Source organism: Erpetoichthys calabaricus, chromosome 3 (genome assembly GCF_900747795.2).
Source record: "Erpetoichthys calabaricus chromosome 3, fErpCal1.3, whole genome shotgun sequence".
NCBI lineage: Eukaryota > Metazoa > Chordata > Cladistia > Polypteriformes > Polypteridae > Erpetoichthys > Erpetoichthys calabaricus.
Genome location: NC_041396.2, coordinates 117,743,790 through 117,769,612, shown reverse-complemented (window position 1 = coordinate 117,769,612; position 25,823 = coordinate 117,743,790). Strand labels below are relative to the sequence as shown.

At 39.0% G+C, this 25,823-nt stretch overlaps 1 protein-coding gene across 1 annotated transcript in view; it reads left to right on the top strand.

Annotated features, from left to right (window-relative positions):
* The window catches only part of LOC114644763 (atypical kinase COQ8A, mitochondrial-like), a 257,203-nt gene that overhangs the window by 45,003 nt on the left and 186,377 nt on the right, over positions 1–25,823 (top strand). Inside the window, exon 3 of the mRNA XM_051924269.1 lies at positions 9,214–9,555. Coding sequence (XP_051780229.1) covers positions 9,214–9,555 — 342 coding nt within the window. The remainder of the gene's footprint in view (positions 1–9,213; positions 9,556–25,823) is intronic.

The window sequence follows — 25,823 nt, the reverse complement described above, 5'->3', positions numbered from 1 at the left end:
AATAAAAAAAAAAAAAAGCTAACCTTTACAAGTACCATACATTTACACCGGCTGTTACAGACTCAAATAAGATGTATGTTTTTATTGTATAATAGTAACAGTAAGAGCAGCTCACTACTCAATGTTTATTTTGAGACGGGGGGGGGGGGGGGCTCAAACCGGCAACCCTTTGAACAGGAGGCAGCAATTCTTATCGCAGTAAATACCAAAGAAGTCACTACAATGAACCACTCTAACCCGATTTCTTTTTCTTCAGTTATAGTCTTGAGTAAAAGTGCACTTGTTCTGTTATATTTATACCTTTTGTGAAAGTGCTTATTTGATATTTCACCTTCAGTCCTCACACATTATATGCTTCATTTCTACATTTTGTTGTTAGTACTAAAACATGGAAAATGTTTGTCTTTTAGGTATGTGTCAACATGTCTTGCATTTACACTGTTCCATTCCATCTGAACTAGTGTGGTGCTGAGGTGTCACCTGTTGCATGGCTACACTCGGGTCCATATCTGGGTTCCCGAGTTGATTTGTTATGTGGTGGGTGCGGCAATGTGCTATATTAACGCGTGCTCCTAACCTCTCCTCTCCTCCTGTCATCCTACACTTACATAGATCTTTGTAGACACGGAACACACATGAAATGCATGTGTTCCAAATAACAATATATTTTTTTAGCCTATACAGCTCTAGGTACTACTTCACTCCCTGATAAACCAGACTTGAGCTGGGAGAGGTTTTCACACTTTCTGTGGCAGTGGGAGGATGGGATTGTAGGGTGCTTGCTGCTTGAGCTTATTGACACATTTACAAGACAAAAGATGCCGATGGAGAGGTGCGAGCAAATTTAAGGTGGGCCGGATTTACGAGTTTTTTCGTAAGCTTTGGTAATTCTAGTGTTAATCGAACATTTTACCTCAATTATGATTAATGGATGATTTTTTTGTTTGTTTGTTTTTTGCCCTCATAATTCACTGACAAGTCGTATCTTTGTGATTTTAAAATAATTGAAGGAAATATACATAAGTGAAGTGTTGCGCCTTCACAAATGTCTTCTTTTTTTCAACTATAGGTAAAAACACTGATTATGTTTTTACACACCCTCATTACCTGCTTCACATGTTGAGCTTTCATTGCATCTTCTGAAGTAAACACACATTAAAAATGAATTATTATATTCTTAATGGTTTTACTTTACTCCAACAGCAGCAGGCAGTGTCTTTGTGGAAAGGGCAATTTCCATTAATTTTCCATGGTAATGTATATCCTCTTTGTTATTTTATTATTATAAAAAAAAAAACAAACAAAAAAAAAACAGGTTATTTTTCTTCAAGTATTGCACTGTTACTCATTACCTTAAATAAGAGAGGTTCCTTTTGATTGTGACATTAGCAAGAAAATACATGTGCTTTTGTGCAATAAGACGTGTCTTTTGAGAGAATGTTTAGTATGGCTGGCAACACTGTGAACCCAGTGGGATGTTGCCTTTAAGTCTGATAAAGGATATGTGTTAGTGTCCTTGGTCAGAGTCCTCATAGCTGGGGAGCATGATTAGCTCTGGTTATGAATTACAGGGATATGGCCTGTTTTAGCCATAGTACATTATTTATTTTGGGTATTGTACCTTGGTTTTTGGTTATGTAATGTCTTCCCTGTACATTTTTTTTTTCCTGCAAAGATTAAAAAGCAAACAGAAATGTGATACTAATTTATATGTTCCAGTGTTCAATGCCAATAAATGTCTCTTCTACTTTATAAGGTGCATGTGTAGTATTAAACTATTATTAGACTCACTCCATAATAACAGTCTTAAAAGAACAGAAAAACTAAATAGTTAATTGCAATTATTTGTATGACAATAATCATCATCTAAAATTTCTTGATCATGACAGCCCTGTCTATGGAAGTGAAACCTTAATTATGACCAGTAGAGAGTCAATGAGGAATTTAGAACCAATTTTGCTCTCGTACACTACTGTGATCAGCCCCAGTCTTTTTATTAAACATCCCAGCCAACTTAGCGCACACACGCATAGAGTCTGAGCAACACCATTTTTATTGGCAAAAACTTGCCTGCAGCCACATACCCTAACTTATGTCACCACAAAGTCATATAGGCTGTATTCCAAATTGAACTGCCCCTTCACTGGAAAAAGTTCAGAGAAGAGTGACTAGGCTGACTACAAGGTGACATGGAATGAATTATGAGAATAGATGTAAAGAGTTCAGCCTTTTCATTTTAAGCAAACGAAGATTAAGAGGAAATGCGATTGAAGTGTTTAAAATTATATAGGAAATTAGTACAGTGGATCATGACTATTACTTTAAAATGAGTTCATCAGGAACATGGGGACACAGTTGGAAACTGTTAAGGGTAAATTTCCCACAAACAAAGGAAGTTTTTCTGTACACTCCAGAACCATAGACACAAGTAGTGTTGTAGACATTAGGACTTCATGTCTAGCTATGAAAGTCCCTGATGTTGTTTTAGAAGCATTAAATGCATAGAATGGGTTAGCTTTCTTGGGCTAAATGGCCTGTTCCCTTCGATATTGTTGTGATGTTCTAATTAACTATGCTGTAGATCACAGGAAAATCTGTGCAGCCGTTTAGCTGTTTTTTGTGTCATGCCGGGAAAAAAAAAGACATATATTCATTAGTGCCGGGCAGTATGACCAAAATTCTATATCACGGTATTTTTCAAGATTGTACCGGTTTCACGGTATTCAACGGTATTTTTTTCCCATGCATGAGTTAATCACATTTTCCACTGCAATTACTGCAGTAGACTGGCTAAGAATAACCTATTCCACTGTCATGAGAATTGTACATTGTACAAAAAAACATTTTAATGTGCACGCAAGTATTAATACAGGTTTGCATGGCTCCATAAAGTGATAATTTTCAAGGGGGGGGGGGCACTAATGAAGAGAAGGAATCACACTGCATGACAGTTGCTGTCAAAATATAGAACCTTTTTATTGAACAAATTTTGCAAACCGCTTAAACTAAAACTTTGACAACAAATTGTCAACCATCCAAAGAGGCATTTAGTTGTATTGTACTGAACATGTCTTAGAAAAGGAATAAATGGCAAATATTTTTTGTAAACCAAATACACTTTGTTAATGTTAACAATCTCTGTCCACTGACATGTTAAAGTGACTTTTTAAACAACTTTACCATCATTAAACTGCATAATATATAAACCAATAAATAATAACAATAAAATAAATAATAGTGCAACTTCCAGTAATAATACTATTACATCAAAACTTCAAGCCCAGGTACATTACACAGTATTCACCAAACTAAAATAAAACAAGTGCAACTTGGAGATGACATCTTTACCAACTGAACCGTCATTAAGGCAAATTGCATTAATATAGACCTTGCTTCAAGCTAAGCTACATATATATATATATATATATATATATATATATATATATATATATATATATATATATATATATATATATAATATAATAATATATAAATCTGCAACTTGCATTTATTATACTATTTGTTGTTTAGTGGGTCAAAAAAAACAAACAAAAAAAAAAGGTCCTTTTTTAAATCCAGTTCGCCGTGTCTGTCTTCGTGGGCGCGATTGCTCGACCGCAGGGAGTTGATGAGGTGATTGGGGCGAGTTGCATCTGATCATTCTCAATTGCTTCGTCGGCTTAGTGTGGCATGTGAATAAGGCGCTGAGCCCACGGACGGGGACGTATATTTATGGGCCAGCAGGATGGGGGAAGGAAAAAAGAAAAGATAGAACACAGGGAGGTTAAAGAAGGGAAAAGGCAGTCATGGGAGACGATCCAGACACCAGGAAGGAGAAGGCAGCACGAGCTGGGGCTCCGTGAGGGAGTGCAGGCTTAGGCGATCTAGGGGCTGGTTCACCCCATTGAGTAAGCGTGTGGAGTGGGGCGAGCGAAATGTAAGACCTCCAAATGGATCTGAGGAGTGACTGAGTGAGCACGAAGGAAGACGGGAGGTGTGCCAACCTCGGACGGTCTGGCTGTGCAGTGTGGCGGCAGCCAAAACAGGGGTTGGCAGAAAGCAGTTCGTGCTGCAAAGGCTCCGTCAGCAACGCCAGTGAAGGGTGAGCCGTGGAGACAGAAGGTGGTGTGGTGCGATTGGGCGAGGAGAGAGACTGCATTTTAACGGATATATTTATTATGGATTTTATCCCCACATTTCACTGGCTTTATGGATTTGCTATTTATTTGGGTACTGTATTTTTCAGAACACTGTCCAACGGACACTTTTGGTTTTACTTTGACTGTTTTTAACAAAAGCACTTGAGCACTTTCCAACATCCCCTGGCTTCAATGAGATTTCTCAGCTCATCTCGGTCATAACTATCGACGGTGTTGGTTCAACAGACTCCCATGTGGGAAGAGGGAGTCTGTAGGGGACTGGCACCGTCACAGTATTACACAGTAACCAGATACATTACACAGTATTGAAAAAAAAATAAAATAAAATAAATAAAACAAGTACAACTTGGCTTGCAGTGTTATCCAGTAGTATAGAAACAGTATTCATACATTTGAACATAATGCTCCACATCTGACCTTTTAAAACCAAAGTATCTACAGATAACAGATACAGCACCTTTTTTCGTCAAAAGTTCTTCTGTGTTATCATGTTCAACTTTATCGTCTGCTACAGCTTCAGTTTCAGAATGTTCCCTGTCCATTTTCACCGCTCAATACCTCCACTAACACATGTACTCTGATGCGTATTTTGCGGTGCACCAGTGAAAAAGGTCCCCCTTAAACAGTTTCCCGCTGCGCCACGTTCCGAATGTTGTTTAGGCTATTTAAACCGGTGTTCCGGTATAAGAAAAATCCATATCATAACAAAAAAAAAAAAAAATGGCTTTTGGTATGAACCGGTATACCGCCCAGCACTAATATTCATACAAACTGAAGCAACTCAAGTTTATATAAATTATTTTAATAGTATGTTAAATTAAATGTTTATATTTTATGGTGGTATCTACTGTGTGATACAGGACTTGATTTAAAATAAAATTGCAGGGACAATGAGAGGCTGCAAGTCGGGAGCTTTCTTTGGATGGGACATCGGTCTAGTAAGATAACATGCTTTTTAACCTAATTTTCTTTTAGACTATACCATGAATATCAATAGATCCTTGTGGTTTTCATCTCCTAAGATTTTTCTGTGCACATACACATTAAATAAAGGCGCTTATCCCATCTTGGTGCATCTATAATTTGATGATCATGATGTTCTGTGTCTGAGTGTGATCTCTATTTAGTAAGAGCATTCTTTACATAGTTTACTTTTTAAAACAGTATACAGAGATAACCAAGGCCTAGTCCTTGTTTCAGACCAACAAAAATATGTTGTGTCGGAAATACTTTCCAAAGTGTGTATTTTTAAAAGTACCAGATCTTTCATTCTGTGTGAATGTTCCTTCCACACTTCTCTGTGTCAGACTTGAAACATTTGAATATTTTTGCTATATTTCATTTTCAGGACTCCCAGGTTTATGTAACTTTATACTCCTTTGTAACCTCTAAAAACAGTTGGACTTCTTTTTTCTGGAGATAGGATGAAGTACATTTTGTTTATTCCTAATTCTTTCAATATTTTGATTCATTTCAAACTACTCCATAAGCAAACCGTGCTCTTTGCTGTAAAATTGGATCTGCCCAGCAAGAAAGGTTTGCCCGTTTTTGCCATTTCATTGTGGATGATAAACTTTTAGAAAACATTTTGAAAATTCTATAGTGAACTGAAAATGAAAATCAAATTTTCAAATACACTGACCATCCACTTTATTAGGTAAATTAGTTCAGCTGCTTGTTAATGCAAATATCTGATCCGACAGTCACATGGCAACAACTCAATGCATTTAGACATGTAGACATTGTCAAGATGACCTTCTCAAAGTTCAAACTGAGCATCATAATGAGGAAGAAAGATGATTTAAGTGGCATGGTTGTTGGTGCGGGACATGCTGGTCTGAGTATTTCAGAAACTGCTGAATTTCTAAGATTTTTATGCACAACCATCTCTAGAGTTTAGAGCACAGGTGTCGAACTCCGGTCCTGCAGGGCCACAGTGGCTGCAGGTTTTCATTGTATCCTTCTTCACTTGTGACCAGTTTTTGCTGCTAATTAACTTCTTTTGCCTTAGTTTTAATTAACTTGACTCCGACCCCTTAGTTGTCTCTTTTTCCTTAATTAGCAGCCAAACAATAATGACACAAAACAAGCCACCACATGACCAGCTCACCTGAGACCAGCACATAATATCTGAAATGTTCTTAGAAAAAACAGAAAATCAACAGTTTTAGAAATGTCTGCAGTGGCAGAATGAGAGCAGCAACAAACTGTGGAATTAAATAACGAGTTTAATTAAGAGGAAGAATCAGCTTTTCATTAAGAGACTGGTTGGAGTGAAAATTGGTTGGAGTTTGAAATCCCAGTTTAGCTGGTCTTCTGTTGGCTTGTTTCACATCTCATTTCTGTTTGGCTCTCATTTAATGAAGAAAGGAATACATTCAGAGGACTGAATCCTTAAAAACGGAGCTATTAAAATGAAGGGAAAATGAGTTCATTAGCAATGAAAACTGGTCAGTGATTAGGAAAAGGGTTAGAATGAAAACATGCAGCCACTGAGGCCCTCCAGGCCTGGAGTTCGAAACCCCTGGTTTAGAGAGTTGTCCATAAAAGGGGAAATATCCAGTGAGTGGCAGTTAGCTGGGCAGAAATGACTTGTTGATGCCAGAGATCAGAGGAGAATGGCCAGACTGATTCAAGCTGGGTAGATAGTGAACATCAACTCGGATAACTTTCATTACAACCTAGGTATATAGAAAAGCATCTCTGAATGCACAACACGTTGAAGCAGATGGGCTACACTAGCAGGAGACCACTCCAGGTGCCACTGCATAAAATTAAAAAAAAAAAAAGAAAAATTCTTGTTAAGAACAAGAAGCTGCAGCTGCAATTCACATGGGCTCACCAAGATAGATAGGCAGATACTTTATTGATCCTGAGGGGAATTTAAGTACCAGTAGCCAAGAATTATTCCAAGTTAAATACAAACATTTAAGTACATATTATACAAATAATGCAGTCACAAGCTGGTGCATACAGTAATGCCAGTACAATGAGAATTGTGTAAATAATACTACCAAAGTGACAGATACTAAAGTAACATTAATATTAAAGTAAAATAAAGTGACATGGCTTAAGCTGATAGGGTAACATGTTTAACATTATAATCCCTGAAGCCTACGAGAAAAGTCGTAATGCCGGGGCCATCTTAAATTCCTTTGCATCTCTTCATCGCCATCTTTGTTTTGCAAATGTCGATCAGCACAAGCAGCAAGCAGTGTGCTAGCCCATGCCCATCCCCCACTGACAAAGCTGAAGTTCTCCCAGCTCAAGTCTGTTTATCTGGGTGTGAGGTTCCTTGAATTGTATAGGGTAAACAATATATCATTATTTGGAATACATACATTTCATGTATGTTCTGTGTCTGTTGCTATCTGGGTAAATATAGGATTTACGGGAAATGTGAAATTTTTCATTTTCTACTAATAATTGGCAATGTGCTGATGTGAAGTGTATAATGCGTGAAGACTGAAGTCCAAATATCAAATAAATACTTTCAAAAAAGGCATAACAAGAAAAGTGCGGTTTTATTCAAGAATATAACCTAAGAAAAATAAATTATACAATTTACATGTTATTGTCAATGAATAAAAACCAAAAGTGACATGTTCTAAAAAGGTTATACATTAGTGACCAAGAAGTTAGATGTGTGATGTACTGCATGTGCAGTGCAGCTAATATAGCTTATGATCAGGGAAGTAGCTTCAGGCCCAGATTAGACAATAGAAGATAAGAAAAATTTTGCTTGGTCTGATGCGTCTCGATTTCTGTTGCAGAATTCAGATGATAGGGTCAGAATTTGGCGTCAACAAAATGGAAGCATGGATCCATCCTGCCTTTTATCAACAGTTCAGGCTGGTGGTGGTGGTGGTGGTGGTGCTGGTGCTGGTGCTGGTGGTGGTGGTGGTGGTGGTGGTGTAATGGTGTGGGGGGATATTTTCTTGTAACAATTTGGACTCATTAGTACCCATTGAGCATTGTATAAATGCTATAGTCTACCTGAGTATTACTGCTGACCATGTCCATCCTTTTATGACCGGAGTTAACCGATCTTCTGAAGGCTACTTCCAACAGAATAACAATCCATGTCACAAAGCTCAAATCATCTCAAACTGGTTTCTTGAACATGACAATGAGTTCACTGTACTCAAATGGCCGACACAGTAACTAGATATCAATCCAGTAGAGCACCTTTGGGATGTGGTGCAACAGGAGATTTGTATCATGGTGTGCAGCTGACAAACCTGCAGCAACTGCATAATATGTCAGTATGGACCAGAATCCCTGAGGAATGTTTCCAGCACCTTGTTGAATCTGTGCCACAAAGAAATATGGCAGTTCTGAAGGCAAAATGGGGTCTAACCTGGTACTAGCAAGGTGTACAAAAAAAAAAAAAAAAAAAAGGCTGGTGAGTTTATATTTTTGTTAGTATGGAATAATGCGATTTACTAAGGTTCGTTAACAGTGGGAACCTAGTTATGCCTATACAGTTAGTGTGTGTATTATACTGAACAAAGGATTGAACCCAACCATGGAGAAAGTGATTTAGAGTCCCTCATCAACCTAAACTGCATATCTTTGGGTAGTGGTTAGCAGTTATCTCTACTCCCTTTCTGAATTGTAGTGTGTTTTATTAGCCCACGTAATCCATTGCACGCTGCGTCACTGAAACAATGACAGATGAGCTAATTTTATATGAAGTAAGAATTCACAAACCGGGTGTGTAATGGCTGTGTGTACTATGGGTGTTAGCTTATCATAAACATTGTAGGAGCCAAAAATGATAGGATGCAACATAGATAGTAACTCTTCAATAACAAAAACAGAAATAATAGTAATCCTCAAACTGGTATAGCATAGGAAACAAATGTATGGTAAAATTAAATGATTAACCCTGCATTTTGCCTTCCTTGCTTATGTTTTCAATTTAGAAATCCAACACTCAGGCAGAATTGTCTTAAGAAACTTGTTTGGTGGTTAGGAAAGACTAACTACATAGCTTTGTTGTATTTATATTTTTTTATGACTTTAATGTATTTGTTTTGACATTTTTCAGAAATTTGGAGAAATACCAACTGGTGAAGAACTAAGTTTTCAGTATGAAGTTTCAAGTTCTGTACATCAAGCATCAAGAAGTGAAGAATTCATTGAATTTCATAAAGACACAGATGCCCAACCAGAGAGAGATGAAAGTATGGAATCTCAAAAATGTTATCAAAATACTTCTAAAGAAAACAACAGAGCATTTGGAAAATACAGTGATGCTAGTAGACAGTCTTTTGAGCAGAAACGGTCATTTCACCAGGACCATTCATCTGTTGGCGGGCTCACAGCAGAGGACATTAATAAGGCCAGAGAAGCTAAGACTTCCAGTGACTCTAAGCCTCATAAACAGATGGTATGGCATTTTTTTATATTCTATTTTAAATAATTTTGAGCCCAGTATAAAAATATTGGATGACAGTGTGAAACCAAGCGTTAAATTCTAATTTGTAGTCATTGATGGAAAGATACAAGATCTACACAATAAGTTGATGTGCCATAAACTGATACATGCTGCATTTCAGTGACATTAATTTGTAGAAAATTATTTTATATGTCATTAAAAATTTGACAGCTTTTGTTTTTTTTTTCTGTTCTCATCTTGAATAACTTTGTGTCATCTTTGCTAACACAGTGATCCAAGTTATATCTAATTATTTAAACTGCTGTCTTTGATATGAATACATGCCATTTATTTAGTTTTGGTCTCTCTTCCTCAACTGGCTGAAGTACGGGGAAGCCTTGAGCATGGGAAAGGTACTAATAAATAAATATTATTATTATTATTATTATTACCCAGTTTTTTTCAGAATTTTTGTCATTAGGTCTCATTCGGTTTTTTATTTACTCATCTGTATGTTACTGAATGTTTGTTTCATCCCATCATCACATGCTGCTATCTCATTTATTCATGGCACAAACACTAAGTCACTTTTCATAACCACTTGCACTAATAATCTGTTGTTTTATTATATCTGTTATAGTTTTAGTTATAGCTGTTTGTTGCTTTGCACAAATTAGTTCTACAGTTATAATACAAACTATTAGTTATAGTTATTTGTTACTTTGTTTAGAGTTGTTATTCTGTTTGCACTATTACTACTGTTCTTTTTAAACTCTTTACTACCTTATCTTTATTCCTCTTGTTGCACTGAGCATGTATATGACAAAAGAATTTCCCTCGGGATAAATAAAGTTCTTATCTTATCTTATCTTTTCCCTGGTGTGTTTATGTAAAAGCTTAATGTAAGAAGGCAAATATTTTAAAATGTCGATCCTTTTTCTCATTGCTGGCTTAAATGCTGTTGTCCCATCTGTCATCTATACTTACCTATTTTATAACTTTCTATTTCTCTGCTTTAGTGAGTTGATTGAGTGGATTGGATCAATAAACAGTGAAAGCAACTATCACCGTTCTCAGTTGTTCTCTTTTGACCATGTTCTTTATGGAATACCATTTGTGCCAAAGTGAAATAAATAAAAATGGCAATAATTAAATTATTTTATTACAGGTTTTCACAATGGCCTTATTTTTAAAACTTTTTATTTCATAATGTGAATTTCCCAAACGGCACATTTCTGAATGGCTCCATTAATGCCCGAGCTATTTATTTCACAATGACTCTTTTCATGATGTTTTCGTGACATGTCAGTCAAAACGAACGGGCTGAACTTTTTTTTCTTTTAGTTAATCCTTTACTGTTACTTTTTCCTGGTATAGGTGGTAGGCTACCAAAGATCTTTTTGCTCTGAATGTGAGAAAAGTACAAGCAAACTGGCAAAACCTTGAGAGAGTAAGAGTAACAATAGTATTAGACAAAATTTATAAAGACAATTTAACATATTGTATCTGTACCAAACAAGTGTGCATTTGTTAAATGATAATTTAATAAACTGAACATTAAAGCCTAACAGCCTCAATGTTCTCACATTTACTGTACAATCCACGGGAAACACTTGGTAAGTGAAGACTTGCTCCTAGTCACATGCTGTTCCCCCTACTTAAATGTCATACAGCTGAAATAGCTGTGATCACCCTTTCACTGTTGTTCTGTCTTTCCCTCTTTTATTCTCCCTGGTTCAACAAGACCATCCCATCCACTATCTGAAAGTCTCTACCAATAGTCTTGAATGTTCTTGAGACTTGTGGAATACAGTGTTTTCCTCCCTGTTTCCTTCAAACTGGTTACTGTCAGTCAAGCATCTAGCACTGTGGCAGGGTGCTGTTAGTCAGAAGAGCAGACTGTTTGCTGGAGTATGACTATTTTTAAGACCAATTGGTGATATATTGTGAATGCATTGACAGCAAATTTAACAGTCAAAATATTCATGCTGGGAAAAGATTTTGAGTAGTTCAAGATCAGTTGAGTGCCATTTCAGAACGGAAAATCATCTGGAAGTATGTTGTGAAATTTCCAACCTCAGATGTTTAGCATTAAATTGTGCCTTTGAATTCTTCATGCACATTTTTTTGATGAACATGACATTCAGTCAGTCTTAACCTACTAACATTTTGAAGAGCACTTCTATGTCTGAATATTTCCAATATGTTACCAGTTTGTCTCAAATAGTAGCGATAGCGCTGAGACCTTTGGCAGCCTACTGTCATAAATTATGGAGAGCTAATCGACTACAAAGTATTAACCAATAGGAACAGGTTAAGAAAGAGTGGTCTTTGTCTTAACAAGTCACAAAACCATTATGAAAAGAGACATTGGGGAAATTAATAAAAAAAAGCCATTCATTTAAGTCCCATCATTAAATAAAAAAACCTTTGTGAAATAAACCCTATAATAATAAAATAGTGATTTTGTATTTCATAATGGCTGACTTTTTTTATAATAATTAGATGACTTTTACTTGTTTTTTAACAATTTTTATATAAATCGCTACACTTTGGCATGCAATTTATTTCATAATGACTATTTATTTATTTGTTTATTTTATATTTCATTTTGGCACAACTGATTTTCCATAGTTCTGAGCAGCAACTCGTCAATGGCAAAAGAAATCTAATTTCATTCTGTTTTATTGTGATTTAACTCTATTGCACTTAGTATCAATACATAGGTGTACAGTAGCATTTCAAACGATGTAAGATTTTACTTGGATAAGAAATGTAGTTGCAGCAGTTCATTTCAGAGTTATTGTCATGCGAACACAGTGCAATTAAGTTTTTATCTGAACATTTGACTAACATGGAACAGGCCACCACTGACTTTGTTTGATGGCCCAAATCTTGCTCCTTTGGTTATATTGTACAGTAATCCCTCCTCCATCGCGGGGGTTGCGTTCCAGAGCCACCCGCGAAGTAGGAAAATCCGCGAAGTAGAAACCATATGTTTATATGGTTATTTTTAGAATGTCATGCTTGGGTCACAGATTTGCGCAGAAACACAGGAGGTTGTAGAGAGACAGGAACGTTATTCAAACACTGCAAACAAACATTTGTCTCTTTTTCAAAAGTTTAAACTGTGCTCCATGACAAGACAGAGATGACAGTTCTGTCTCACAATTAAAAGAATGCAAACATATCTTCCTTTTCAAAGGAGTGCAAAGCAAGCAGTCAAAAAAAAAATCAATACGGCTTTTAAGTATGCGAAGCACCGCCGGTACAAAGCTGTTGAAGGCGGCAGCTCACACCCCCTCTGTCAGGAGCAGGAAGAGAGAGAGATAGCGAGAGACAGATAAAAAAAATCAATACGTGCCCTTTGAGCTTTTAAGTATGCGAAGCTCCGTGCAGCCTGTCCTTCAGGAAGCAGCTGCACACAGCCCCCCTGCTCACACCCCCCTACGTCAGCGCAAGAGAGAGAGAGAGAGAGAGAGAGAAAGTTAGCTGGATAGCTTTTCAGCCATCTGCCAATAGCGTCCCTTGTATGAAATCAACTGGGCAAACCAACTGAGGAAGCATGTACCAGAAATTAAAAGACCTATTGTCCGCAGAAACCCGCGAAGCAGCGAAAAATCCGCGATATATATTTAAATATGCTTACATATAAAATCCGCGATGGAGTGAAGCCGCGAAAGGCGAAGCGCGATATAGCGAGGGATCACTGTATATCCATCCATTTTAATTGATACTAAGCTTTGTTTTGTGTACAATTTTGCAATCATGAAACTCACTAAAAAAGGGTGTTTTGGGATATAAAATGTTTTTGGAGTTTGAAAGAAAGGTATATCGCACCTTAAGGTTTTGGCAACATGGTGTACCCCTTTTACACCCATATTTCTCAAAAACGGGTCTAGATGAAGATAAACGGGCAAAAACTATCTTAGAAATTCAACATGCCTAAATATAACCCACTGTAAGACAAAGTCGTACTCTTAGACAACTGCTGTAATCTGTCTAGGCAATGAAATTGTTATAAAAATTAATTGAGAAGAAAATGTTCTACCTGCAGTGTTAGATGAGATCTTACTTTGGCTAGTATTAAATATTGTGTGCGCTAATAACTGTGTCATCCCTTTGGCCCCAGTGCACTCTTACTGCCTGTTGGGAATTGTAGTCCTTACATTAGCACAGGTTTTTGGGTTACTTCTCTTCATTACAGCCTATCTCCCCAATCGCCTACTGTACATTTTAAGTTAACACTAGAATCCCAGAAGCCTACAAAAAAAGTCGTAATCCCGGGCCACCTTAAATTCCTTTGCACCTCTCCATTAGCCTCTTGTGTTTTGCAGATGTGTCTATCGGCACAAGCAGCTTGCTATGCCACACCCCCAGCTAAAGTCATTCGTGTACTGAAGTTGCATTACACATGTACTTTGTCAGCACCTCACACCCAGATAAACGACTTGAACGGGGAGAACTTTTTGCCTGAGTTGAGCTGCATTGGTTATAAATTATCCATTTTCCAAAAGCCCAAGGCAGTTAATTATAAAGTGATTCAGTTTTGTTTTCCTTTGTGTGTGGGTGTGTGTGTGGGTGTGGGTGTGGTTTTTTTTTTTTTTGTTTTTTTTTTTTTAAATCTTGTTCGTGCTAGGGAGATGCACAGTTTCCGAAAGTCTTTACAAATTCAAGGCAGCCAATTTGCTATTCCAGTACTGGAGCATTGTTTTGTTAAAATGTAAATGTAACGTGTGTGCTTACATACAAATTGAAAATGTACCAGAGTACACAGGTCTTTTCATCAGGGTATAACCTGTTTAAATTGTACTCAAAAAGTCAATTGACAACTTTATCACAGAATTCGGGAAGAACAGAATTTGGTCATTACCAGTTATGTGTCACAGCAGATAAGTACATTTTATAGTCTCCACCTGATGACAACACAGAAGACTAAAGTATCCTAATTTAAATCATTTTAGGCATTTGCATTTAAGTTAATACATTCTTCTTAGATGGTTGCATGTTTTCCTTTTTGCTTTCCTTGTTTATGTATATTGAGATTTCACCCTTAGTTAAACTGTACCTCATTGTTTTCTAATTATACTTTTTCATTCTACAAATTAAAAAAAAAATACAGAAAAAGTTTTAACATGAGGACATTTAATGTACAAGAGAAGCACTACAACAAATAAACTCAATAAATCTAACATTGGTACTACCTGGTGTTAGACCTAAGAATAATATGTAGTATTTTTCATGGGAGAGGCCTATCTTGGCAGCATTTGTTGAGGAAAAAACTTTCCTGTTTTCTAAGAAGTCAGTAACGGACTCGGATGAGAATGAGAATTATTCCTTATTTGCACATAGATATGCACAAATATGAGTCCATGGAGTGTACAATCAATAGTACAGTTAATTCTTTTTTTATACTTTTCTATTACAATTACCTTATCTAGCACATTACATCATCTGACTCTTAATATGCAGAATTCTATCATCTTAGCCAATCAACTACAGCCATCAGTAACTTTGTATACAAGTCGATTCTTCCTTTATTCTAAACATTGCTTCATTAATAGGGGTGTCCTATGTTTTTTTCCATCAATTTAATCACCGCTTCAGAATAGGGGTTTTAGGCTTTCTCAATAGTTTGTCCTCACTTTTTAAGGGGTTGTTCATTACTCATTTACTTCATTGTAACCTTAGTAATTAAGTTGGTGGCTTCTGTAAGATGAGGCAATCCTCACTTACTCAAGCTTTAAGCTACATTTAGTTAACCCTTTAGTTACCTTCAGTCCTTTTCCTTATGTTTTAATAATCCATTGTTATAAATTCATTAAGTATATACTTGTATTAAATTATTAAAATCATCATGGATTGATTAAAAGTATTTTATGTAAATTCTTTACATCAAACACAAGATAGGAATGAATCCTTGGAGACAGATGATGTTAATTATCAAAACTATCTACACATAAAAATAAACTTGTACCAGCATCTGGCTATTGCATCACCTACAACTACTAGGAAATTGTTCAAGGAAGTTTTTGCCATTTAACTACTTTACGTGTTGAGACGTGTGAGTCCCTGTCTTGCACCCCAAAACACAAGGCTGAGTCTCAGTTCTTTAAGAAAACCCACTTTATTTAGCTTGAAACAGGAACAGCATGGTTATTGTAGCGGGATCTACCATTCTCCTAAACACAGACACAGCAACCAGGTAAGTAATCCTGTTCCCTGCATTTATAATGTTCCTTGCATTACCCATCGATGGCAAGTGCTTATACCGCGATCGACTCAGATCTGCTTTAGCTGCAAGCCGCTTCCGCTTTGGGAGCCTGTGGTTACCCCGACAACTGATAAACTGTCTTCCATAGACGTGGCGATTGTGCTTTGGGACGCTATTCGGTGTGTCATCCTTTTGGGGGTAGTCCCAAATGAGTTTAGAACCCTTACAATGTGTAATGCAAAACTATTTTTAGTGCTGTTTAAAAGTTTACCCAATAATTAATGACCCCTCCTTCTCCACAGAGTAGCTGTTGACTGCATTTGTGTTTTTCACTTTCACTGAGCTATAACAGTACTGATTGTACCCAAAAGCTGAACCATGATTTTATGGTTTTTATTAATATCTGTTTGTGTAATTGTTAGTACTTTTAGTGTGATGTTCAAAACACATGTATTGTTTTTTCAAAATATTATAGCAAACTTTTGTTTGCTAGTCGATAGGCATTGTTTCTGTTTCACAAAACTGTTCAATAAGCTAACTGAAATAATTTAATATGCATAGAAAAGTGATTATTAAAACTTTTAAAACCAATGTAGACAAATTTGTTGGTACACTTCCATGAAAAAAGAACCCCTAATTATCTCTGAGAACTTGAATCTTACAAAAGCAATTGACAAACATCATTTTATATTTCATTTTTAACAAAAATTTTATTTTTTATTCAAAAGAGTATTTTATATAATAACACAAATAACATTGGCCAGAACAAAAATGATAGGACCCTTAACCTAACATTGTTTTGCACAACCTTTAGATGCAATCATGGCAAACAAGTGATTCCTGTAGCTCTCAGTGACACTTCTGCACCTGTCAATAGGTAGTTTGGCCTACTCATCCTGAGTAAACTTCTCCAGCTGTGTCAGAGTGAAGTGTACCTTATTCAGACTGAAGGCCAATTCAGAAGAGTACAATGTTTGTTCTTGGTCATTCTTTTAGCTGTGTGTTTTGGGTCATTATTTTGTTGGAGGATCCATGACTTGCTTCTGAAACTAAGCTTTCAGACATTGGGCAGTGTGCTTTGATCCAGAAGGTCCTGGTAGTCTTGAGATTTCATTGTTCCTGCACAGACTCAAGGTACCCCGTGCCAGATGCAGGTTAAGCAGCCCCAAAACGTAAGTGAATCTCCTCCATGTCTCATAGTAGGTATAGGATTTTTTTTTTCTTTTCTTTGAAAGCTTAATTTTTTGTCTGTAGTATATACAGTAGAGCTGATGTGACTTGCCAAACAGATCCAGTTTTGCCTCATCTATCCAAAGAACATTCTCCCAGAAGCATTGTGGCGTTTAAGTGTGCATTTTAGCAAATTCCAGTCTGACTTTGTTTTTCCTTTCAACAGTGGGATCTTCCTGGGCCCTTTTCCATTGATCCCATTGTCCCACAAAAAGTGACGGATGGTGTGATCAGAAACTGATCGACCTTGACCTTAGGGTTCAGCTTGTCCCAAGTCCCTAACTTTTTCTTTACCATTCGCACTATCCTTAGGTCCATTCGGATTTTCCATTGGCGGCCAGGTCCAGGGAGGCTGGCTACACTCTCATGGACCTTAAGCTTCTTAATAATATTTGCAGCTGTCGTCACAGTAACATCAAGGTTCTTGGAGATGCTCTTATTGGCTTAGCCTTTAACATGCTTGTTTATAATTTTCTCTCTGATCTCCTCAGACAACTTTTTCTTTTACTGTCTCTGGTCCATGTTTAATGTTCGACACAAAATGCTACCAAACGAGAGACTTTACTCTATGTAAATGGGCTGAATGATAGATTGCAAAATTAAATACAATACGTGTGATACTACTTAAAGAAAACAGCTATGTTGAACAGTCACTATAATCCATTTATTTATGATCTTTTCTTGGGGTACCAACAAATATGTCAAGGCTATTTTAGAATGTCTTTGTAGAGTAAGCAATACATTATCTCTTTTCACACTTGTTTTGCTTTACTGTCCGATATGTCAAAGGCATGCAGGTGTACATAGGACAATTGCTTTTCATTTAATCACTTTTCTGAAGGCATGCAGCATTTTTTTTGGTGAGCTGTAAAAACACTAACAAATTTGTCTATGTCTGTAAGTTATTTCTGCTTTATAGAAAAATATTCCTACACTTAACTCTTTTAGGGCTAATTTTTTTTTTGTTTCTTTTCTCCCAGGGCTGAATATTTTTCCAAAAACTAACATTTTTTAAAAAAGAACACAAAGCAATTGTTTAACATATCAAATCAACAAAAAATATTTACTTTTGACAAATGTTACTGTCTTGCATGTTGTATGAGCCTGCATACTGTATGATTTCACATACATATCACATACATTTTACACAGCAAAGTCTGATCTCGCTCAAAGCAGCCAATTTCAGTCATTGCCACATTGCACTCCTTATAATACGTGTTGCTTTGGCGCCTATTTTTCAATTGTCTGTTGCTGCATTTTCTCACATATATTGTTAGTGTGTACTGTAGAGAGACAAGTCACCCATTTGCCATCGTGCCATGCCACTGCCATCAAGTTTTCTGCCTGCATGAAAACCGTATTGTCACACCTCTTCATCTTTTGAAACTTTATGAACTTTATGTATGGCATTATAGCCTGGCTCACCCCATGGGACTTGCTTCTGTTTATTACAGAAGTGAATAAAACTTTGCAGCAGCTCGTACCTAAGCCACCAGGGGACAAAACACGTTTGGACCAATGCTCCCTGAAGTTATATCACCAGTTCTGTCCCATCTCTATTTGTAATGCCACAGCGCGCTTCATCTCGTCTTTCGTTGTGGGTTTCCACTTTGAAAAACGAGAATGCGATGCAAACACAGCCCGCGATTCAAAAAAAATCTTTGTCTACCTGTTTGTCTCGTCTGACAGTAGCTGAAAAGCAGCATCAGGAGAGAGCAGCCTGAAGTACAGCAGCTGGTGATCTGTCGTGTCCAACAGCAAGCCATGCTGTCTTGTAAACTCCGGTAGCCAGATCGGCTCTCAACGGATCAATGTCTGTGTATTTATCCCATGCGAACCTTGCCGTGGATGCATCGGCTGCGCGAAGGCACTCAACTGTCAGCAGATCTGCTGGCACGGCATCGGCTGGTGTCTGATCAGCTGATGCCGGCTTCTCACTCTCTTGCTCGATCTCCTGATCACTGCCAATAAAATCTGATTCTGAAAAATCAAGAGTCCAACTCCGCGATAATACGCAAAACATCGTCTACTGAGTGTTTTCTTTTCTGCACTTGCTTCGCTGCCTTTTCTCATGTCGGTGCCATCTTGCCATTGTTTACATTTCGCAACTCTCGCACACACAAGGTTTAGTTGCCGAGTCAACGAGTCTAGCATTCCTCCAAGCACAGAGGGAATGCCTGTGACGTGACAGTGAGATTTGTCGCCATTAACAGCTGATTGTCGCCCCCTATCCCTGGATGTCGACTTTTGTCGACATTAGCCTTCAACCCCTCCTGTCGACAAAAGTCGAAATCCGCCCTAAAAGAGTTAAAGGAAATATGATAAAATGAGACCAATATGCATTATTTTAATCACACAGTTTATTACAATTACATTTGTTAATCGAACAACAGCCCTAATGTATATGTGTGTAAATATATATGTGTGTTGTCATTTGATCAATCATGGATAAACCCCCCCCCAATCTTGCCCAGTCTCCACATTATGGTGCATGGTACTGAGAATGCAGACCTACAGTACAGCTTCTTTTTGGGCAGAAACACCATCAGCATGGCACTGCCATATCTAAACACTTATGTGACAAATTGCTCACGTACTAAAGTGACTATAGCTGCAGGTGGAAGTCACATTTTACTTATGGTGCCAAGCAGAGTTGTGTTGCAGTGCAGCAGTCTATTAGCCAGCGAAACCGATGTGAAGAAGTTGTCTGTTACGGTTCTGCCTTTGTCCAGAAATGGCTTCATAAGCTTTAACCCGGTCTTGGAAATTCTTTCTCCCTTGAGACTACAGTAATCCCTCCTCCATCACGGGGGTTGCGTTCCAGAGCCACCCGCGAAATAAGAAAATCCGCGAAGTAGAAACCATATGTTTATATGGTTATTTTTATATTGTCATGCTTGGGTCACAGATTTGCGCAGAAACACGGGAGGTTGTAGAGAGACAGAAACGTTATTCAAACACTGCAAACAAACGTCTCTTTTTCAAAAGTTTAAACTGTGCTCCATGACAAGACAGAGATGACAGTTCCGTCTCACAATTAAAAGAATGCAAACATATCTTCCTCTTCAAAGGAGTGCGTGTCAGGAGCAGATAATGTTAGAGAGATAGAGGAAAGCAAACAAATCAATAGGGCTGTTTGGCTTTTAAGTATGCGAAGCACCGCGGCACAAAGCTGTTGAAGGCGGCAGCTCACACCCCCTCCGTCAGGAGCAGAGAGAGAGAGAGAGAGAGAGACAGAGAAAAACAAACAAGCAAAAAATCAATACGTGCCCTTCGAGCTTTTAAGTATGCGAAGCACCTGTGCAGCATGTCGCTTCAGGAAGCAGCTGCACAGAAGGTAGCAACGTGAAGATAATCTTTCAGCATTTTTAGACGAGCGTCCGTATCGTCTAGGTGTGCGAACAGCCCCCCTGCTCAATCCCCCTACGTCAGGATCAGAGAAAGTCAGCGCAAGAGAGAGAGAGAGAAAAGTAAGTTGGGCAGCTTCTCAGCCATCTGCCAATAGCTTCCCTTGTATGAAATCAACTGGGCAAACCAACTGAGGAAGCATGTACCAGAAATTAAAAGACCCACTGTCCGCAGAAATCCGCGAACCAGCAAAAAATCCGCGATATATATTTAAATATGCTTACATATAAAATCCGCGATGGAGTGAAGCTGCGAAAGGTGAAGCGTGATATAGCGAGGGATTACTGTACTGGGATTGTTTACTAAGTAAGGAGTGGCATTGCACATATACTTTGTCCCCAAATCTGCCAGAATCGTAAACTTTATGACAAACTTGTCCGGCTTGGTTGAAAACAGTTGCTTATTAACAATATGTTATCCTAGATTGTAACTCAAAACACAGTTCTCGACAAAACGTTGTCATGTCAGAGATCGCAGCAATTCTGTCGTTTTTCATATGTTTTGCTTGGATATCTTTTTTGTTAAAGTGAAAATTCTGCATGATAGTCTGATAGCGATCACGGGGCATCGTATCTTTGATTTCCGGTATGACAAATAGTTCTGACCAGGCATCAACCACAGCACCGTGGTCATCTCTGCTCTTGTGAAAAGAATGGAGATAAAAACCATCAGCTCGGAGAGGGAGAGGCAAGTTCATTGTACCATGTGAATGTGACTGAGAGAATAAAACAGAATTAAAAAAAAAAAAAAAAAAAAAAAAAGCCAACTTTTACAGTTAGCAAAAATTTACACCAGTTACAGACTCAAATCAAATGTATGATTTTATGATATAATAGCAGCTCACTGCTCAAAGCAGGGTGAACACGGGCTCGAACCCGTAACCTTTTGATGATGAGCCAGCAGTTCTTAACTCTGCACCAGCCAAGCAGACATGTCGGCTTAGTGTTGATTCTTTTTCTTTGGTTGTGTTCTTGAATAAAAGGTGAACTTTTTTTTGTTATACCTTTTGTGAAAGTGTTTATTTGATATTTGGACTTTAGTCTTCACATATTATGTACTTCATATCAGCATTTTGTCATTATTATAACATAATTTCTGTTTTAGTTATGTGTTCAACATTTCTTGCCTCACATTTCCTGTCATCCTTCATTTACCCAGATCGTTGTAGACAAGGAACACACATGAAATATATGTATTCCAAGTAATGATATATTGTTTACCCTATACAATTCCAGGCACCTCACTCCCAGATGCACAGACTTCAGCTGTGAGAATTTTGCGTCTGTCTTCAGCTGTCTCAGTGGGGAGATGGGATAACGAGCTGCGTGCCTGCGGCCGATTTACACATTTGCAAAACAAAGCCACTTATTGACGTAGTAATGAGGAGATGTGAGTAAAATTAATTGTGAATATTTTCGCAGGTTTCAGGGATTCTATTGTTAAAACCAGGAATTTCAAAGAAATACTTTTTTTAGTCAAATCTCACTGGGTTTTGTAAGTCTACCAAAGGGCTAAGGAAGCATCTCCCATCTATACTGGACCGAAGACGATCTGAGCTGTGAGGCAGCAGTGCCAACCACTGCACCACCATGCCTCCCAGAGGTTTAAATTAATTGAATTAAATATCAGAACAGTAACATTTCTTGTAGACAGTGGCAGCAGGAATAGGTAGCATTAATTCATGGAGGCGTGGACCCCACAGGCCCGGTGTACATAAAATTTACAAAAAAGCAGAAGGAGAGCAATTAGATAAGGAACCCATCTAGTCCCTGGAATCTTTAGAACAGGGCTGGAAATCACTGCTGATCCAGAGCTCATTCATTTTTTTTAAATAAAGGTCAGTCTGTCCACAGAATCTGCAGCTATTGCTGCCCTGTGTCAGACTGGGTCGTTGAGGCTGGAAGAAGTCTCTCCACTCATTCATCAGGTTGCCACCACCACAGTTGCTGTCCTGTTGCTGCTACTGACATCTCTCTGATAGACGTGTAGAGGTAGCAGAGAGGTGAGGGGGTACGCCTCAAGCAGCCTGCTGGTAAGACGGATTGGAGGTGGTACATCCTTCCTTCCTCCTGGCTGGGCTCTATAAACTCCCCATTCTTGGCTTTGTACCGGGGGTGTAGCAAGGTGTCCACTCAGTAATTGTCCCTCTGTTTTATAGTTGTCATCCGGGGGTCTCTCTTAAAGTATTGCAGCATATGAGAGGTACCCCCTGCCCACCAATTCCTGATATGTTCTTCCCCCTGTTGTCGTCCTCCTTCTCAGTGCACCCTCCCCAAAGTAGTCATCCACCTCAGGACCTGACTCTGTAAGGCAAACAGGTTCACAGACCCAATATGGCTTCTCTCACCCAGACACAGACAGCTCCAGCACAGTCTGTCACTGGCTGTGCAGCACCATAGCATAGCTGGGGGAGCATTTTCTGGTTGGCTTAGTGCAGCTTTTGTCTGCGTTGGAGGCAGCTATGCAGTAGGAGGTGGTGTAAGTGGCAGAGGAAGGGAGTGGGTCTGGTCTTCCCCGATCCCCTATGGTGGCACCACCAACTCTAATATTGCTCCCATCCCCGGCCACTAGGAGGGTGACCCAATGGGCAGCAAATGGTACGTACCACCCCTTCCCGTGCCTACTTGTGCACATTTTGGTGGTAAAGTGGACCCTTCTGCTCACAGCATGGTTGAGTGACAGACTTACATTTAGTGCCATGTGCTACTGGAGGCCTGGCATAGCCTTTCTGGCAAAATAATGGTGACTAGGGATCTGCCAGGTGGGGATGCCACAACCCACCAGCAGGTAGGGCAGGAGCTGCAGCGCCAACAATTTTGCCAGGTGCCCATTTAGACGCTGTATTTGGGGGGTGGCTGGGTGGGAGGGGCCTCTTATGCTCCAGCACCTGGGTGATGATGGACTGTTGCTGTACGCTGACAGGAGAGGGGGTGGGGGGTGGAAGAGGAAGAGCTGCACACTGGCCGCCTGTGGGTGTGAGCTTCTGCTGCTGAGCACTGGCTTCCACTGTCAGACTCTGATACTAGGAGTGCCTAGAGTGGGAGCGGGAGCTCACAACACATACTGAAGATCAACCGGTGGAGGACTGCCAATCCTGTCCTGATCCTGAATCCACCACAGCCTGTGGTGGTTCTTCAAAAGGTTAATATGGGGGCTGGTGCCCATATGGGACCCAGGCTGTCCCCTGTGTACCTTCTGCCGGCAGAGGTTGCAGACTGTAGTGGCCTGATCCTCGGTAAGTATGCTAAAATAGATCCATATGGGTGATATATGTGCAGCATAACCCTGCTGCCTTGGTTGGCAACATGCAGCACAACATCCTAGGGATGAGCCTAGCAAATGAGGTCACTTACAAAGCAAGGTATAGGTGCATAAAGTGCTAAAGTGCTTTTATTAAAACAATGCAACAAAATAGTGTTCCAAATAAATAGTTCAGTGCACAAAATTCCATAATAAATTCCATGAAAACAAGTGATCTGTGGAGGTTAAAATCCAAATAAATACATCCATAAAAATAAGGTTAAACCCTGGCAGGAATCTTCTATTATAAATAGTAGTGCTTGCTTCAATCCTTTAAACACAACGTCTCCCTAGCTTAACCCCCAAATGGGTCCTTGTAGCCAAGGATGCACCTAATTGGCAGTTCAGCCAACCTTCTGAGCTGCTCCCAGAATCGGACCCCTTCTGCTGTCTGTGGCCCTGGCAGAGCTTTATGCCAAGCCTCTGACTCCTACTGCCAGGCTTGCACCCCATGCAGTCAATGGCTCCACCCACCGGATACCTCACTGAGCCTCCCGATATCCCTGTATCTCCCACTTCCTTTCCCCTGGTCTTAAGTGAAATTACTCCAACTGAGTAGCTCCTCGGTCACACCAGCTCCTAAATCACTTGACTGAAGTGACTTCCTTCAGCTACTGGGAATTGGCCACACGCTTTCCTGAGGGACTTCCTCCTGGCTGCCTGCCTTCTCTTTCTTGCTTGTTCACTTGCTCACGCCGACTCTCTCTATCTCCTGCCTTTCTCTCAGTCCTGTTTTTTAACCTTGTTTCTTTTCTCTCTCTTCCAATCTCTTTTCCTTTTGTTTTATTGTTCCTCCCCCTTCTGTCCTGTGCAGGCTCCTTTATCCTAAGCTGCCTAATTGGGTACAGGTGTGAGGAGCTGCTCCCTCTGCAGCATCATTGAGGTGTCTGACTGAGCCACCTACCTCCGCACAAGTATGCAGTGCAGTCAGCCATTTCCCCAGATAACTGCAGAGCGAAATGCAATTATGCATACCTGCCCACGATTGGAGCCTGCTCCTTATTGGGGCGCGATTCTGTCTTCCTAGCATAAATTATTTTTAATAGACAAGGTGATAAGTTGCCAGTTTGTTTTAGCTATATAGATACATTGATTTTAGGTATGGGCTTGTGCACCTAACTTTTTGCTTTTGAAGCCAGGACTCTACTGAATCCAAGCTTCTTAAACTCTTCAAAATCCTTGATTTCAGGATTTTGACCTTGGCATAGGTATGTGTGTAAGAGGATCAGATTTTATTTGAAAGACGTTATAAAAGAAGTGTTGGCCTCTTAACAATTTTATCACTTTTTTGGCCTTGCAGAAATCAAACATTTTTTGGCTATTTACTCCATCAGTGCTTAAAATGGTGAGCTCCCAGTTCCCACAAATATGATAGATATTAGGAAGATATTATATTATCTCATAGGGAAAATGTAAATCAAAATGGGAAGACCAGCTTAAATAACAAATGTTGATCTACATGAACCTTAACCATACCAAAAGTCTGAGGTACCAGGCTGCTGCATTTTAAACTGCTCTTTTTAGCCTGGATGGAGAATTGGAATTTGAAAGTATGTGCCACCCACTTCAAAGAATGTGAAATTAAAGCTTAGTCTGTTATAATTTTGCCGCCAAACATTTCCTCAGTTGGCGACTAACATTTTGTGTAGCTTCCTAAATATATAAAAAAACAAAAAAGGAACAAACCTTTTTGAGCTCTTGTGAGACCCTCTCCAATGGTTCTGCGTGCTGTTGAGGCAACCGAGGGTTTACACCACCACTGAGGCAACTGCAAGTTCGCAGCCTCCCTGCATAACACATCTGTTGCCCGATGGTTGATGTGGGGAACATTCTAACCTGGCCGCTGTCCTGGCCCCATCTCTGCTTGTTTGCTGTGTCTGTGTATATTGAAGTGGTTGCTCCTGTTTGAATAATTACCCTGGCTGTTTCTGTTTTGATTGATATAAAGCTGGGTTTCTTGGAAAAAAAAAAAACTGGTAATTTTTAGTAATTATTGGAGGTTGCAGCCTGTACACTGCTTGAGACTGGCTGGGTTAACAAGCTAACCCTAAAAAGCATAAAATGAGTATGTCAGAAACACATTATATGAAGGTACTCTTTAGGAAAAGGTTTGATTAATCCTCAGTTG